We start from the raw sequence: 17,269 nt of genomic DNA on the forward strand, positions 1-17,269 counted from the left end.
GGTTTATCAAGTGTCCTGTAGTTGTAGTTGTACGGAGTTTCTTGCTTTGAAGGACACTCTAGAATAGTATAATACTATTAATAGTATTATATTGATTTCTAATGTCTTCCTGTAATATAATATTGTCTAACTCTGTCAAATTATAAGCGGTAGAGTAGAGCCCGATCCCGTCTAAGTAGAGTAGAGTAGAGTAGAGTACTGTATTTTCAACACTAATAAACTTTTATTCAACTTCATAAGTTCTAGAGAGCCAGACGGCAGAAGCCCTGACTTGCGTATAACTTATAAGTCGTTACAAGACTTGTATGCAGTTAAGAATGAATCTAAGAGCTATGAATATGGTCTTTGTTTCATAAGATCCTCATAACCTTGGCAACATACTTGTTGAATGTCTTTTCTAAAAATTCTGTCCCCCCCCCCTCTGCATTTTTTTGTCATATTTTCTTGATTTTTCTCCAACATAGAGTGTGTACTTTCTTGACTCAATGCAAGATGTCGGATGAATGCCTTACCTTAAGTAACCTTTAACCTTTGGACCCAAGTAATGTGTACTAGTGATGTACCCTTAATTAATTACCCAGATACCTAGTAACCTAGATATATCATTACATAACATTTATACTCATGCCGCTTTGTTTAATGGGCTATACACTCATTTTAATCCCTTTTAGTTAGACTAGAGATATAATGTTGTAAAATTCTTCTCTCTTATATGCCAAATAAAACTGTTACTCAAGCAACTGGATATGATTTTGGAAACGGTCAGACGTTTCAGGTAGCATCCACTACCTTTTGTCAGTGACACAGAGTCAGGGACCTTCTTTCTTTGATATATATCTATTATATTTTGTATTTCTTTATTCTTCTATATAGCTACAGAAGCATAACAGAAGATGGGCCAGACAGGGTCCCTGTTTTGTGGGCCAGCTTACCTGAACAGCACTGCTACCTCACCAGGACAGCTGCTGCCCATAAGGAACAGCACAGAAGGACAGCCCAAGGTCATCACAGCTGACCAGCCGTTTGGCAATGAATGCCTAGTGGATGGCCTGAACCTTATACCACATGTAGCCTTCTTACCGCTGGCTGTGCTCTGTGGTAAGTGTGGTTATGCAGCATTTATAAGTGACCCTGCCTCCAGCTCCAACATTCACTGCTATTTTTTGGCATAGTGATACGTCTGTAGTACATGTATCACCTAGCTCAGTCACTGGTCATTGTCTTCGTCAGAAGGACTATGAAATTGTCTCGCCGGAGTGTGGGGAACTGCGGATTTTGCGATATAACTCTGGAAGACATGATTTGACGTCCATGATTTTTGGCAGGCATATTACCGCTGTTGAGGCCAAAGTCAAGTACAAGTTTCGGCTTCGTGGGGGGTTCGTGCGTCACGTTAGTGCACCTTTTGTGTTTGTGGCTTGTTAGCAAGATAACTCAAGTATTTGTAAAATGTTGATTATAATTCTTGGTGTGGTGCTTACTATTGTCGGGACCAAGGATAAGTTCGTTACTGAGCTTCGTGGGGGGTTTCGTTGTGACTACAGGGGGCATTTTGTTAATTTTTCTTGTGAGCAGGATAACTTTTGTATGTGTGGATGGAAGTTAATGAAATTTGATAGGCATATTACTGTCGTGGTCTCCAAGATTGAGTTCAAAGATGAGAGTCGTGGAGGTCGTTATGTCCCCGTAATAGGACCTTTTGTGTTTAGAAATCCCCCACCTACATCTGCTTGGAGACAGCCGACAGCTGGATATAGCTGGGGAACCCCATAATGGGATGGGATCAAATGACGTTACATTGAGGGATTGTACTATAACTTCAGCAGGGGGAGGATAGGTTGGACATATGTCAGGTTATTTTCTACGGCCACACTAAGTAATTGCTATGGATGACGTCCACTGGAGACCTTAAATCTAATTACCTTAAATTTAAGGACAAGCGCGACAATAAAAACACGAAGGACCGAAAAAACGAGATGCCTAGATTTGGAATATACTAACTGTAGAAGTACAAATGTTAGGACACAAAGAACACAAGAAACAAGTCTTCTATTTGTCATAAAGACAAATTAACAAAACAGCAGTAGTCACCCTGTTCTGATTCTCTCCTTTATAACATCTTCTCTTATTATATTTTGCGGCGCTGTCGTGACACTTTCAACACAGTAAGAATTTCTTGAACGTTTTTTTTCCAGTAACAGTCCAAACTCAAATAACGTAGGGGGGGGGGGGGCGTAACACGGGTGACGACGCATCTGTATAATCTGCGGCAAACTGTTTCAGGGTGTTCTGTACCATAAAAATAGTACAGAGATTCTTTTGTTCTTTAGACCAAATTGATTATTAAAAAGAGTGAAGAATACGCATGTTAATTTCTCTAGAACGATGTACCTCTGACGAAGACATGAGATCTCCGACCTCTAGTTTTGTTTTGCGTTGTGCAACACCTTTTAAAAAGGAAGAAAACAATTTGGGAGTTTGAATCAAAGTTGTAGCCAACCAGCAAGACAGTATCCAATGCATTGATAAGACACCATCCTTTAGGGGCCAATTTGATAATGTCTTGCCTGTAGGATGCAGTCTTGCCAATTGACTACAAGTATGTCTTTGCCACCAAAGGATCTGCTTGGAGAGAGACTGTATGATCTTTCCGATGAAACAAATAGTTGTTGTTGTTGTTGTTGTTGTTGTTGTCCTTGTTTAACGTCTAATATATTGCTAGATGTGGTCTCTTGGTGCTGAAATAGTTCCACAAGTTATGGTACCACATTAAGAAGTGCACAGAGTGATCAAGCTGTGTTTCCCCACGACTTCTGTTGCAGCTGCCCTGTATGCCAGATGCTGTCGCCATGGCAACAGCTACCAGGACAAGAGAGCGTGGGTCTTGTTCCCGGGGCACCACGTGCGATGGGTGATCACCTTTGTTCTGCTGTTTGTCACTCTTTGCGAGGTAAGGTCATTCAATTTCAAACTCGATTTTTCGGTTCTCCAATTTGGGTACAGAAAAAATACGAATAGAGAAAAATAAGGTTGAGTGCCTTAATAAAACTACTTTGAAAAGAATCAGTGTATGGAGGAGTGGCTAGGCTAGCACACACAAAATCGAGAGGTCATGCTGTCTGGCAAGACAATATGTCCACAGAAAAGACACTTAAATTTAATAATCAGAACTTTCTTCACTCCACTCACTCTCTCCAACAGCTTAGTCAGCCCAGGTGTAAAATGCGTAGCTGGCTTCTGTCAAGAGGCAGTGGAAGGAGAGGGATGGGCTCTGCCTTCCAATACCTAATGCCCTAGACACAGTGGATTAAAAACTCACGTCCCCTATGGACTGATAAAGGCTATGGGAGTACCATTTTACACATGTATAACATCATGTTTATCATATAGATATGATTAGAAGTCAGTGTGTATCTGCTTATTTCTATTCCATGCAGATAGGAGAAGGAGTGCTGTCAGACAGTTTCACCCCCGGCCACCACCCCCACCTGTATGTACCCTGGATCCTGGCCTTTCCTGCTACCGTACTGGCCGGGGCCTTCTACCATCAGGTAAACATTCACATGTAGAGCACAGCAGTTCTTATGGGCCTTAAATCTAATCTCCAAGCAGATCGTACATGGAGGCAAGGTGGTATCCAAACAGTCAAGCATAGTCCGTTAGGCATGGCTTGACTGATTGGATACTGCCTTGTAACCGTAGGAGCTGCTTGGAGATTACTCACATTCTATAGCCTTTTGACAAAAAGTTTATGTTGGAAACTATCTTGGATTAAACAATAGGTTAGTGACATCTGCCATTGTCTTTGCTGTTCCTAATATTGTCTTGGTTTGCTTCCCATTAACTGTTTGTTTTTTCCTGAGTGCTTGATACCAGGTTTCCCAATTGTTTACCATACTAGCTAGGCTGCTATTGGTATTTCATTTCTGTTGAGTGGCCTTCCAAACTTACTGCACTATGAGATCTCGTGATCATTGTTTAACAGGTATTACAGTGTAAATAATCTTATTTCCAACTTTGACAAGCTACAATACGTTTGTTTGTTACAGATTGAGATGTCCAACTATCCCCGCTTGCTTCCCCTCCTGGGCATCTACAACATCCTGTCTGTAGTCTTCAAGTTTGACAGACTGCACCATTTGGTGGGCAGGGGTGTTGGCTTGGGCAGCCTGAGGTTGGACCTGACCATTGCTTCAATAATTCTGTACCTCCTGATGGTACTGCTGGAGGGATATGTGATGTACAGAAAGGTGAGAGGCTGACAACTTGGATTGGACTTTCTTAATCTCAACTTTTCCTTCCCCTATCTCTGACATTCAGGATAACCTTAGTACAACTTTTTGGTATCTGTATCGGTATAGCTGGTATAACTGCCCTTTGGCATAATTCACCACCAATACAGAAAATTATAAAGGATGAAAATATTTGGTCTTAAAGCTGACTGTCCCCTTACATTTTTACAGTAGTAGCTGATGATGACCCCTTTTCACTTTTCATTTTACATATTATGTTCTTTAATTGCAAAGTACTACCAGATTAAAAAAAGGTATTTGTGTATCTTCATACAATGTAATCTACACTCTCATTGGTCGAATCTTTCCCTCTCCTCAGCGTTACCTGACCTCCCATCCAATCAGTGACCCCGTACCAGACGACCTGCTGCATGGAGACGTGCGTTACGTGCTTCCGTACGTGACCCTCCCATCCCGCATCACACAGTCTTGGCACAACTGGCTGATGCGTCTTGGGTACAAAGTGCCGCTGCAGTTTCACCACCTGGGAAAACTGCCTCAGGTACTGAGTAAAGATGGCAGTGTGGGTACCATCCTGGTTAGTTTACGTCCGCTCCCACAGTCGCTACCACCAACCACGTAAACTAACCAGGATGGTACCCAGGCTATAAAAATGGTACTCTTTTACACAACCAAGTCTTTTATTCAGCCAACGTTTCGGTGACCGTCTGTCACCTTTCTCTGGGCAATGCTGACTGGTTCACATTGCATTGCAGCACAGGTGTCACTACTATAGATGCATACCCCAACATACAATATTTACATGTCTACAGATATGCGTGATTACAGGGAAATGCATCTACAATGCGGTCCCAAATGTACGGCAGTTGGCTATATACATAATTGTGGTCAGTTATTAAACAAAACCTGATGAAACTATTCATGGATGCCCGAGGTACTGTGGTTTATTACCTTTGTGTATGGAGGTTTTATTATGGTGTGTTTATCAGTTTGTTTGCCTGTGTGTTTGAAATACAATAGTCACTACAAGCATGTCTGTAGAACATACTGGACCTGCGCAAATTACCCAAATTTCCCACCGTTTTCGTTGGATGTTTGATCAACGTTACACCTGAATTTTGCCCATTCAGAGGATATCTGAAGGTAGCAATTAAATAGATAATAATATACAGTGTACAAAATACTTTTTTGAACCAGGTTGCCCAGTTGCTCAGTGGGCAACCTACGGCAAAAATTAGGTTGCCCATCAGAATTTTAGGTTGCCCCACCTACAAGTTACTACCAAGTAAAATTTGGTTGCCTGGGGCAACTGGGCAAGCAGGTATTTTGCATGCAGATATATAAGCTACAATTTTCCCTTCACTCAGGACTACCATGCCAAACCAGTGTATCACCACTTCAGAGAGGTTTACGAAAGAGAAAAGGTGAGAATTTCAGATTTTTTTTCGTTTCTTGCATGCATGCATGCTTAATTTGTCTTTCTTGGTCTTTTCTTCTTCCTTGGTTTTTGTATTCCTGTTTTCCTTCTTTCTCTCTTTTTCTTTCTCCTTCTCCAACAAGTAGGTAAAAGACTGGTGCTGTCTGCTTCTAGCTTGAGGAACCAAACCTACAGTGGCAGTTGTATGTAACCTGTAAGAGAGAATTGCATTTTGTATTCTGTTACTTTTCCCATTTTCTTTTTCATTCCCATTCTCACATTTTCTTCCTACAGCAAAACTTTAGCAGCATATAGGGTGTCCCATCCAATGTATGTTTTTATTAATGGTAAAGATGTTGTTTGACTCCTGTATTGGCCAGAAAAGAGTTCTCTGTTTTTCCAAGGAAAGTGATCGATAATATGATCTTCATGTATTTCTCAGGAAAAAGCGGCAAAGAACAAGAAGTCTGTGTCCCTGTGGAAGGTGATTTTTCTGGCGTTTAGCCGACAGTTCATGAAGACAGGACTGCTGAAGCTGACCTCTGACATCTTCACCTTCATCAACCCCCTGCTGCTGAGGGGCATCATCACGGCTGTCATCGGCGCTGGGCTGGCCGCGGAGGGGGGAACTGCTGTACAGCAGGTAGGAAAGGACAGGCTTTTTTGCAGTTAGTTAAAGGATTCTGTAAGAAACAGGAGGAGCGAGTAGAAACAGAAAGACACTTCTGCTCCCTGGCCGGGGTTCGAACCCATGACCAAACCCGAGCTTCAAACCCAACGCCCCTACCGATTTGGCTAAAAGGTCTAGACCCATAGGCTTGGTCAGTTGGTAGTGCCTATAAACCTACACACCTTTTGGTATACAGGAGCGGTGTTCATCTCTACTCTGTCTATGGTCACATAGCACTACAGCTGAGAGTTAGTCTACTGGTTGTGTTTTGTTTTCAACTGCTTGTACTTTCTCATAATCTTTGAATGCTTGAAAGCTTGGCACAGCTTTCTTGTGTCATGTATATTGCCTTAGATTTTGAGAATACATGTGGAACATACACCTGTTCGTGGTGTATAAAGTTTAAACCATCATGTTAACCCCCCTACAGGGTCCTTACCTGGTTAGCCTGGGGGAGTTCCTGGGAAATGGGTACATCTTGCTGGTTCTGCTGCTGCTCTGCACACTGCTGAAGTACACGTTTGAACAGATGTCAGTCTTCCTCAACTTCCAACAAGGAGTCCAGCTCAGGACTGCCATGCAGGTAGGGACAGGCTGCTGTTCCAATGTTATCTGTTTGTCAATGTAACAATAATGTTAACGTTGGTACAAGCTGCATCTGTCATCTGTGTGTCAATCAGGGCTCCAAAGACATCTTCTGCATTGGTGCAGGTAACATTACCAGACAAACTTTACCTGCACCACTCATAATTAAGAAGTATGGATCATACCAAAAATTGTTAAGCAACCATTGCCATTATTTCTTATTTACATTTCATAACAGTCAATATGAAAATCTATAAACATCTCATTATAAGAATATGTAAACCCAGTACATGTAGCTCAACTGTCCAGTGAGTTCATTTGAGCTAAAAAAAACTGGAACGAGATCAGTTTTCCTTTGACTTTCGCTATATATAGTAAAATGAAAGTGTTTGTTCCTCAGCCATATGTGCAGTGTATTATATATCCCATGTTTGTAACTTTCAGTCTGTAATGACTGTTGGTGCCCCCTCCCCCCTTATAGACCCTGGTATACACCAAGATCCTGCGGCTGTCGTCCTGGGTGCTGGGGAGTGGAAAGGTCACGGCAGGTCAGGTCATGAACCATGTCAGTATGGACGGGATGATGCTCATGTTCTTTGCTGCCCTGTTTCACCACACATGGTCCATGGTGCTGCAGGTAAGGTGCACTGGTTTTCTATTTATATGATACATACATTTTAAAACAAACTTGCTCAGTTAGTATAGAAATACATGTTCTTTAAAGCCCTGTTTCACCACACATGGTCCATGGTGCTGCAGGTAAGGTGGACAGATTCTCTTTATATGAGGTAGCGCTACATCAGTGCAAAGCCATAGTATTTAAGTATAGAAACATATTTTCTTTGCTGCCCTGTTTCACCACACATGGTCCAAGGTACTGCAGGTGAGGTGCACTGGATTTCTCAATATGATGTGCATTTTATATACAAATTTGTCACGTGCAAGGCAAAGAGACCACTTCTAGGCACTGAACTGACCTCTGGTTATTACTGTAACAGCATCTCTTTTCCCTAAGTCAGAAGCATCAATGCTTGAGACATGCTAAAGTCACACAGAATGAGGACTAACAGTACTGACATATAGGTGTGAGTTAGTTCTCACTCAGTGCTTAGTGAGTCTTTCTCACACTATATGGTGTACATGTATGGGGCAGCCTTAGTAAGAACTTAAGTAGGGGGCTAGTCCACTGGTAATGGTGTGTGTAATAATGGCTAAGTGCTAAGCAGAGAAAGCAGTACCATATCTAAAGTCTTTGGTATGACCAATGCCAGGGATTGAGCCTACACCCATCTTTTGTACATGTGCATGTAACTTTCAGAATTCTTTTACTGGACAGTATCAAAACATGTCCATGTCATTTGAACCTTCTATATCTGATATAGTTCCTAATTCCTGTTTGTTACAGACTGTAGCGGGAGCTATCCTTCTGTACTACCAGCTCGGCTGGAGTGCCCTGATTGGTGCCAGTATCATCCTCTGTATGCTGCCGGTCAACTACAAGATCGCCAGACAACTGGAAATTGTCACCAAGACTAAATTGGTCAGTCTGAGCTTGAGGTCTATTATCTGAATAGTACTTTCAGGTCTAAAATGAATACATCTTTCATTGGAGAATAAAGATGTGAAGATTGACTATTGTCTGGTTATCAGGTCAACGCTATGTGAAATATTCTGTTTTTGTTGGAACGTTTTTCGGGTTTCCTTCCTGTCCTTGTTTGAATGTAGAAGTTTGGATGTACTTAGTCTACATTTTACCCTGATAGATTGAGTGACTATATTGCTGATCTTTTCAGTTCTATTTGAGTTCAATCAGTGTCTAAATGCTTTTTCTCTGCATTTCCAGGCTGTTTCAGACCAAAGGATGAAGAGAATCAATGAAACTATCCAGGTTAGTATCAACTGGAGCTACAGTACAACAGTAAACCAAAGCAGCTCTTTCACATGACATTTTGTATAGCATGATAGTGGAGTAATACTAGTAGTTGTACTGTAACAGTTGAACTTTGGCCTTATTGTTTGACGTTTGATTTTGGCCTTTAACCTTTGACTTTACCACATTTGTTCATTTTCAAATAGCAAGTAATAGTGTCATTAGAATTTACATGTTGAATGAGGAAAATCATCAAGTAAATGTACTGTAATAAACAAACTAAAAATAGGTGAAACATCACAGAGAAAAATCTGTCTGTCCAGGGCATCAAACTGCTGAAGCTGTACGGTTGGGAACACATCTTCTCTGACAACGTCATCACGGCCAGGAACAAGGAGGTCAAACAGATGTACAGGAGGGCATTCTGGGAGATTCTCACATGTGAGTGGACAAATACACATTCTCAAATATAAATGCCTACCTGCCTACTACATAGACAAGAAGCTAGGGCCCTAGACTCTGCTACATCTGATCATTTTTTAATAGAAAGCAAATATAGATTCTGAAAAGTTTATTGCAAATTCGTGCCCGGAGGCTAATTGCAAATTACAAAACATAAAAGAACAATGAAATAGAATATAAAATAACTGCCCAGGGTCTGGGATTGGAAAACTGGAGGTTGCTAAATGCAAACCAGAGATTGGTTAAAGATCAAGTTTTATAAAAAAAATGATTTAAAAAATCATCCACATTGCTAAATATCAGAATATCCAGGACCTGCCATCATTCATCTGACTTTTCTTTGAATATAGAATGTTTATGATGGCTAAAAATGTATTATGATAGAGACTGATTTTGTTTGTTCTGTTTTTCAGTGTTCATCACACAAGTGACACCCGTAACTGCAACACTCATTGTAAGTATGACAAACTGTTTTAATTTCTTCATTTTCTCATGGGCTTTGTTGCTTATTGAATACTGTTTTGCTAATCGGATACTGTTTTGGCTAACAAAAGATCTGCTTGTCCATTAAGTGATAATTTTGTCATTAAAGTTCATCTGTGTTCATCTCGGTAATTACATATATTAACTTTTGTTCGAACATGAAGGATAGTTCTCACCTAGAGCTTTTGACCAGTCACTCTGCAGATCTGGTCTTCCTCAGTAGACTGACCCAGTGAGGCTTGTCACGTGGCTTCTCTGAAATGTGACATCAACACTGGGTAAATGATTATGTCTTCATTCTAAAATGTCTTAAAGTTTCTAATCTCCTGTTTCCGTCTTGTTTTCCAGGCCTTTGGAACGTACGAGTTCTTCAGCCACAAACAGCTGACCTCGGCTGACGCCTTCACAGCGCTCTCCCTGTTTAACATCATGGCCATGCCCCTCATCATCTTCCCCATCGTCATACGTACCATGACTAACGCCCGCGTTGCCATTGAGCGGCTCGTACCCTTCCTGGAGTCTGCCGAGGTGGAGGCCATAGGAGACATGTCTCGTGTTGATGTGGACGGGGAAGGGAAGGGTGGAAGGGATGGAGAGGACAAACACAGGAACACTGAGAGGGACTCACTTCTGGTATGACTGAAATACATCTGTATCTGTATAGCTGGTATAAACACCCCAGCATAATGCATTATCTTTGCAGGCATGTGGCAAGGCAGCAGCTGGCTATATTACACCGAATGACCTATTACATGTAGTAGTATTACAATTAACCTATGCACATCTAACTTAAACTTTGTTAAAGATATGTGTCTAAGTTGGCAAGGTGGTCTTGTGGTTATGTAGGTTTGTTGAATCTAAAGGTTCTTAGTTGAAATCCCTACAAGGTGTCATTGTTGTGCTCTTGAGAAAGGCACTTTTCGCCTATTTCCTCTCTTGAAAATGAGTACTTAGCTTTGGCTAGAGATGTCCCTTGGATGGGATGTAAAACTGATAGTTAATTTAGATAACATGAATGCCATTGTGCCTTACAGAATGGCCATGAGCAGATTGAGCTCACAAAACACACGCCTGTGGAAGGGGAACTGTCTGATGATGTAGCCATTCAGGTGAGTTTCAGACAGATTAGAATAAAAAATCAAAGATGTCACACCACTGTGAAATATTTACAGTTTTCATTAACTTCTTGTTTTACGCATTGTTGTGAATTTCTTTCTGATTCTGTCTTCAGTCGTGTGGTTCTGATTCAAGATGTAAATACTCAATACACCACAGACAGTTGCATTTGTTAATTGTTTACATTATAGTGCCATACATGTATGTGACTGTGATTTTTGTCTCAGGTTCGAGATGGGAGTTTCACCTGGGAGTTGGACTCTGAAGTAGCCAATGTCAGTAACATCAACCTGTCCATTCCTAAAGGTAGAACTACCCATATTTATATATGACAACTAATTTCTATGTGTGTACTGTGAATTGTAGGGCAAGAAAAGGTCAGATGCTCTTTGTGAATGGTCTAGGCCCATGGTTTTACACTGTTTTATGATGGTTTTTGTTATATCTCAAGACAAGAGCCGTGAAAAGCTAACACACTAGTTTCAGCACCAAGGACAGTATCGTTGTTGCCTCTTTTTTTTCAACCCTTATTTATGCTTGAAAATGGTCATGGTCAACTTAGTGACTTACATAAATCATTCAGTTTGGTGTAAAGGTGGTGGCATCATACATTATGTATAACCTGAATTCAACCTAGTTTCCTTATGCATACAACAACTTTTTTCTCTTTTGACATTGTACTCCCTGGTACAAGAATTGTTAAAGGCATCCAGTGCAGTTTTTAGGGCTTGGAAACCCAATTTTTCAAAGTCAATATTGTAGTTGTTTATCTACATACTGGTGTTGAAACCACACTGTCCCAATGTATATTGACGCTCTTGGAGCAAAAATCCACAAAAATTCTGACGGAAAACGGTTACTGGAAGGACCCTTGGCTGATTTTGGGGTACCTCCCAGAAAATAAAGGACTCATCTCGGGGCTTGCTTCTGCAGTTGTATAAAAAAGTGTAAAACACTGACTCATATGTGCTATTGTAAAGCAGTACGTGTGAATATGACAAAGATTGCCTTACTCAGAATATTTCCATTTTTACTGACATGAAATCGCATTGGATGTGGGACACACCATCCCTTCTCCCTGTACACTCCTTTGTAATGAGTCCAATTTTTGGTGTGTCAGATTATATGATTTTTGCATATCTCTAGACGAATTGTTTTGTCTTGTGGAAAGTTTACACAGTAGTTTCAGTACCAAGGACAGAATTGTGAATGGCAACATACATGTTTATCACCTGCATCACACCTGCTCACCTGTTCTCACCTGTACAGGTAAGCTGACAATTGTGGTGGGCCAGGTGGGTTGTGGGAAGTCCTCCCTGCTGTCGGCCATCTTGGGAGAGATGACAACTCTGTCTGGTCAGGTGGTGTGGAACAAGTGAGTAGCCACAGAAATTTTTGGGGAAAAACTGCTGTGACCTGTAGAGATCTTGAACCAGTTTAGCTCAAATGAACAAGAATTGATACTCTTCGGCACCACTTCAGATTTGACAGAAAAGACAGATACATGTAATATGTACAGTATTTACAGGCTCATGGTATTCCCCTAGCTCTATTCAACAAATACAATGAACAGTGGAACGGTAGCATGCATGCAAATTGGATGAACAACAATAGCTCAAACTCACAATGTCTTGGTCCACAGGCAGGGTTGCTAACCACCTCACTATGCACTCTTCTAAAATTAAATATTTACAGGGTTATTGAAATCATAGACTGAGTGCACCATATGTTTTACCATGGCTACAGAATCCATGAAACTAACCTGTACTATATTTCTGTTCCCTTTCAGGAAGCATAACAAGGTTGCCTATGCTGCCCAGAGACCCTGGCTGCTGAACGCATCGCTCAGAGACAACGTCATATTTGGTCTGCCATTTGATCGATCAAGGTCTGTCCTGTGGTTCAGAAAACTTTTGGTAGTTTCTGTCAGGATCATAGAATGTCCTATAGAGCTTTCAAAAATGTAAGGCAAGTTACTTTCCTTGGATATTTCTAAAATTGTATTAGAGTTCTTGTTTATAATGATGCTCATGATTATTTGCATTGTCTTGCCAACATAGCCTAGATAGAGTAGTTATACTATTATATCAAAGACTATCATCATAATGGTAACTGTAGTGTTGATACTAGCACTAAGCTTATTATAGATCTTTCCTGTACAGTAACAGTTTGACATATAAGCTTTATATTTAACTGTTATAATACAGGTATCAGCAGGTAATCACAGCCTGTTGCCTTCAGCCTGACATTGACATTCTGCCTGGTGGGGACATGACGGAAATAGGAGAGAAGGTACAATACATATAACTATCTTTCTTTTTATCTGTAAGAAACAGGAGCGAGGAGTAGAAACAGATAAAAGCCCTCCTGGCCCCGAGCCGGGGTTCGAACCCACGGCCTCCCGAGCACCAGCTTCATAACCAGACGCTCTAACCGCTTGGCCGAAAAGGTCTAGACTTATTGGCTGGGTCAGTTGGTAGCACCTATGAACCCCCCAGTGTTACATATCAATATGTTAAGTAAAAAAACAACTTTATTGCACATTGCATGTATGAAATACATTTGTCAGATGTATAAGAAGAAATACACACCAGTCCTTTATTAGAAGTTGTTTATTGCAAGTTCATGCCCGAGGGCTAATTTCAAACAGACATTGACAAGAAAAATGTGGTGATATAAGACTATTTGCTAACATGAAGTTCTACGTGTGCGATATACTTATCAAACCTACTATCTCTACTTAAATCTAATACTACTTACTTACCACACTGCATTCAAAGTGTTTAAATCTAATAACGTTGATATACATACAGGATGTTTGAAGTAAGACCAAACTATGCTCTTTGCTCTTTCAGGGCATTAACCTGAGTGGAGGACAGAAACAGCGAATCAGCGTAGCTCGGACTCTGTATGCAAAAACTGACATCGTCTTCCTGGTGAGTTAATAGATAAAATAGCATGACTGTTACTTCACTCAATGGTGTGACGCTGCACTGGCCCATGTGCAGTGGAAGGAGAGTGATGGGCTCCACCTGGACTCCAATACCGTGCCATAGACAGAGTAGATACAACCCATTGCCCCTATGTCCTAAAAAACCTATGGGACTAGCTTTGCCTTTGTTATACTGATGGTTGCCACCTCTGAAATGTTAAATAAAGAGTTGTATTAGTTAACTGTAGCGGTTACAGTTCTCATTTTGATTTCAAGCCCCAATCATGCCAGTACTGACCCCCTGTCCACCTTTGGTCTATGATGTTATAGTTTTGCATGTGTGATGAAAAAACAGTTTTAAACTGTATAATTATAGTCACTTACGATTTGTTGATTTGTTACTTATGATTTGTTGATATTTTCTCTTCAGTTGCCTTGATTTTCATTTAAGTATTTCAATTAATCTGTTTAATTGTGATTGTTTTGTTATGTTTAAGGAGAAGGACTTGTACAAGCCTTTAAGGCTTCCTCCTCTCCTGCACAGTTTTTTAAATTTAATTTACTTCACCAATTGCATCTTGTTTTTTTGTGCAAAAAAAAAGAAAAAAGAAAAAAAAATTCTTCTTCCCTCTAGGACGATCCACTATCAGCCCTGGATGCCCATGTGGGGGGCGACCTGTTTGAGAAAGGCATTATGGGACACCTGGTGAGGGAACGTCGGACGGTCGTCCTGGTAACCCACAAGCTGCAGTACCTGGAGCACGCGCACTTCGTGAGTAATCTGATCTGTGTCAGTTTCTTCAGAAAATAGTTTCATCAGGTTGGTAAAGTATAGGATACAGGAGTTCTCATTTACACAACCAATTATCTCACCTCAGTTTCAGTTTCAGTTTATTTTATTTAACCAGTAATTACAACTCAGGCCATCCCGGCCTGTTTTTCAGGTAATCCTGGATACACATAAAAGTACACACAACAAATACACAGTACATAAACTATTACTAAATTACAACATCCTAAACATCAACAGTGTCAAAATCCTGCACCTAATGTTCTGAATAAAAGTCCTAAGAAGTCCTGCTCCTAATGAACTGTTTAAAAATCCTGAGAAGATGCCAGCACCTAGAGTGCTGGCATTTTGGTTGTGTATCAGACACCTTCCTCAGAGTTTCTGACTGGAGTTCTGAGGAAGGTGTCTGATAGACAACGAAATGTCAGCACTCTAGGTGAGATACATGATTGTAATTGGTTGACAATGTGTAAATGAGAACTCCTGTATCCTGTGTCAGTTTTTTGTTTAGCTGTTGGTTGCTTGCGTGATGTTCAGAATTACTATCAATGTATGTTGTCTATCATAAGTTGCAAGGTGGTCTTGTGGTAAGGGTTCTGGGAGCAAATCCCTGGGGAAAGGCACTACCTACATGTGGTTCTGCACACTAGGTGTAAATGAGTACCTAGCTTCGGTTTGGGATGTCCTATCGGACGGGATGTCCTGTGGTGTCCAGGCTGGTGTAAAGCCGGAGGTCCTATGTTTGAGAAGAGCCACACCTTAAATATGTTGAAAATCCCACCATACTTATCATAAAGAGCTGTTAAATTTGCAAAACTATCATCTTTCTTTCACAGCATGTAGGCCTCATTTGACTTGCTTAATATGAAACTATGGAATCCAAGCAACAAGCTTGAAGTTTCCAGGCCAAAAAATATGGCATTTTTCTTAATCGTGCTCAAATGTAGGTTGTTGCCATGGATGGTGGGCAAATCCAGACTACAGGGAGTATGAGAGAGATTCGGGAATCAAACCCTGAACTGTACAACAACTGGAAGGACATCATCCTGGAGGGCCACAGGAAGGTGGCAGCAGGGCTGGGGAGGAAGGAACGGGAACGGCTGCTGTCTCACAGCAGTGTGGGGTGAGTGTCGGTGGGGGGAAAAATGTCTGAGAACCGGACTCATTACCTCTGTGTACATAACATTTTAGTTGGCAGAAAGTACTGCACCTAATATGCAAATCTCAGATTTTTCACAGTTTTTGTTGGATGTTTGGTCAACATTGCATCATAATGGCCTGGATTCAGGTGAATATTCAGGAGAATATAATTTGGCCGCTGCAGACAAGATATTTTAGCACACAACAATTGAAAACTAACTGATAGATGTCATCCTTGAATGCATGAATGTGACTTTGAAAGATAATTGGAAAAATGCATACTCAGTAAGAAATTTACAATAATAGGTATAGAACTAGAAATTCACAAAACTGTTTTTAATTTTGTTTGTTTTTCTTACTTGGTAAGCTGCCTCAAGGCATAATATAACACCTGGTTCAATTTTGCTATTTTGTAAATACAAGAAACTTACAGAGCTGTGAGAGATTACTCTCCAAGCAGAGGTTGTGGGGGAATATCATCGTTAGCTTTTTATATATGGCCTTTTTTGTTGTTGCTACCCCCACCAACAGCGACCTTCTCTGGCTAATGGATACTGCCTGGCCAATTTGATACTGTCTTTTTGCCACCGAAAGGGATCTGCTTGGAGATTATGAGAGATTTGATTTCTTGTTCTGAAGGTCTCGCTCGAGCCTGCAGTCCGGGGGAAGCATGAGTGGCAGTGATGATGAAGAGGAGGCGTCAGCGGAGGCAGAGCGGGCTAAGCTGCTGCGTCAGCTGTCACGACAGTTCTCCGCATACAGCGTAAGGTCAAGGGTCGGGTCAGTGGGGTCAAAGGACAAGGAGGGAGAGGAGGAGGAGCAGGAGGAGGAGGAAGGTGGGACTTCAGGAATCTTCAGAAAGAAAATCTTATCTTAAGAAAATGTATTAAAAACCTTTGTGGATTCTCAAGAATATAACAGTTGAAACTGGTAGATTTTGGATGGTCACTTCTGTGATTATCCTTCCAACTTCTCTTTTAGTGAAAGCTGGGGTAAGTCATTTTATTTCATGTTACCAGTATGAGTTATATACTAACAGTTCTATATTTTGTCAGCCCTTTGTATGCATATCCTTTGACAATAAGATACAATTATTGCTTTTATGTGGTTTTGGATCCCTATAAAATCATTTTGTATCAATTGAGGAATGAAGTAATTACCTTACTGAAGAAGCACTAAGACTTCTTCTGTGGCAATGGGTAATCACTTCATCTACATGTACACTGAGTAAAGTAATATTATTATTGTATTCCTTATTCCCCAGCTGCAAAGGGCAAGCTTGTAAAGCAAGAGGAGCGTAATGTAGGAGAGGTGGCTCTGACACACTACCTCACCTACGCTGCAGCCTGCGGACTGGTACTGGTGGCAGTCGTGCTGTTCTTACAGGTACTGGGACAGTCACTGCTGCAGTTAGAAAATTTGGGTGCACAGAAAAGAATTTGGTGTACAACATGAGAATGTCAGCAAAACATTTTTAAATTAATACAATCCTTTAAGCTAGTACTGCCTTTCTTCAAAAGTTTGAATTTGAAATTCCATGATAGCTGATAT

General features: G+C 40.9%; 1 protein-coding gene across 1 annotated transcript in view; it reads left to right on the top strand.

Moving 5' to 3' along the window:
- Positions 1–877: 877 nt before the first annotated feature.
- LOC109461691 (ATP-binding cassette sub-family C member 9-like) overlaps positions 878–17,269 on the top strand; it is a 29,355-nt gene continuing 12,963 nt past the window's right edge. The window contains exons 1-24 of the mRNA XM_019758074.1: positions 878–1,098; positions 2,823–2,950; positions 3,438–3,551; positions 4,050–4,250; positions 4,612–4,794; positions 5,621–5,677; positions 6,113–6,313; positions 6,771–6,923; positions 7,407–7,562; positions 8,331–8,465; positions 8,769–8,813; positions 9,119–9,236; positions 9,671–9,711; positions 10,089–10,373; positions 10,775–10,849; positions 11,084–11,162; positions 12,126–12,231; positions 12,646–12,744; positions 13,064–13,148; positions 13,712–13,792; positions 14,423–14,560; positions 15,526–15,701; positions 16,358–16,554; positions 16,983–17,104. Coding sequence (XP_019613633.1) covers positions 894–1,098; positions 2,823–2,950; positions 3,438–3,551; positions 4,050–4,250; positions 4,612–4,794; positions 5,621–5,677; positions 6,113–6,313; positions 6,771–6,923; positions 7,407–7,562; positions 8,331–8,465; positions 8,769–8,813; positions 9,119–9,236; positions 9,671–9,711; positions 10,089–10,373; positions 10,775–10,849; positions 11,084–11,162; positions 12,126–12,231; positions 12,646–12,744; positions 13,064–13,148; positions 13,712–13,792; positions 14,423–14,560; positions 15,526–15,701; positions 16,358–16,554; positions 16,983–17,104 — 3,180 coding nt within the window. The 5' untranslated portion in view covers positions 878–893. The remainder of the gene's footprint in view (positions 1,099–2,822; positions 2,951–3,437; positions 3,552–4,049; positions 4,251–4,611; positions 4,795–5,620; positions 5,678–6,112; positions 6,314–6,770; positions 6,924–7,406; positions 7,563–8,330; positions 8,466–8,768; positions 8,814–9,118; positions 9,237–9,670; positions 9,712–10,088; positions 10,374–10,774; positions 10,850–11,083; positions 11,163–12,125; positions 12,232–12,645; positions 12,745–13,063; positions 13,149–13,711; positions 13,793–14,422; positions 14,561–15,525; positions 15,702–16,357; positions 16,555–16,982; positions 17,105–17,269) is intronic.

The sequence above is a fragment of the Branchiostoma belcheri genome, unplaced genomic scaffold (genome assembly GCF_001625305.1).
Source record: "Branchiostoma belcheri isolate BF01 breed outbred unplaced genomic scaffold, Haploidv18h27 scaffold95, whole genome shotgun sequence".
Lineage (NCBI taxonomy): Eukaryota > Metazoa > Chordata > Leptocardii > Amphioxiformes > Branchiostomatidae > Branchiostoma > Branchiostoma belcheri.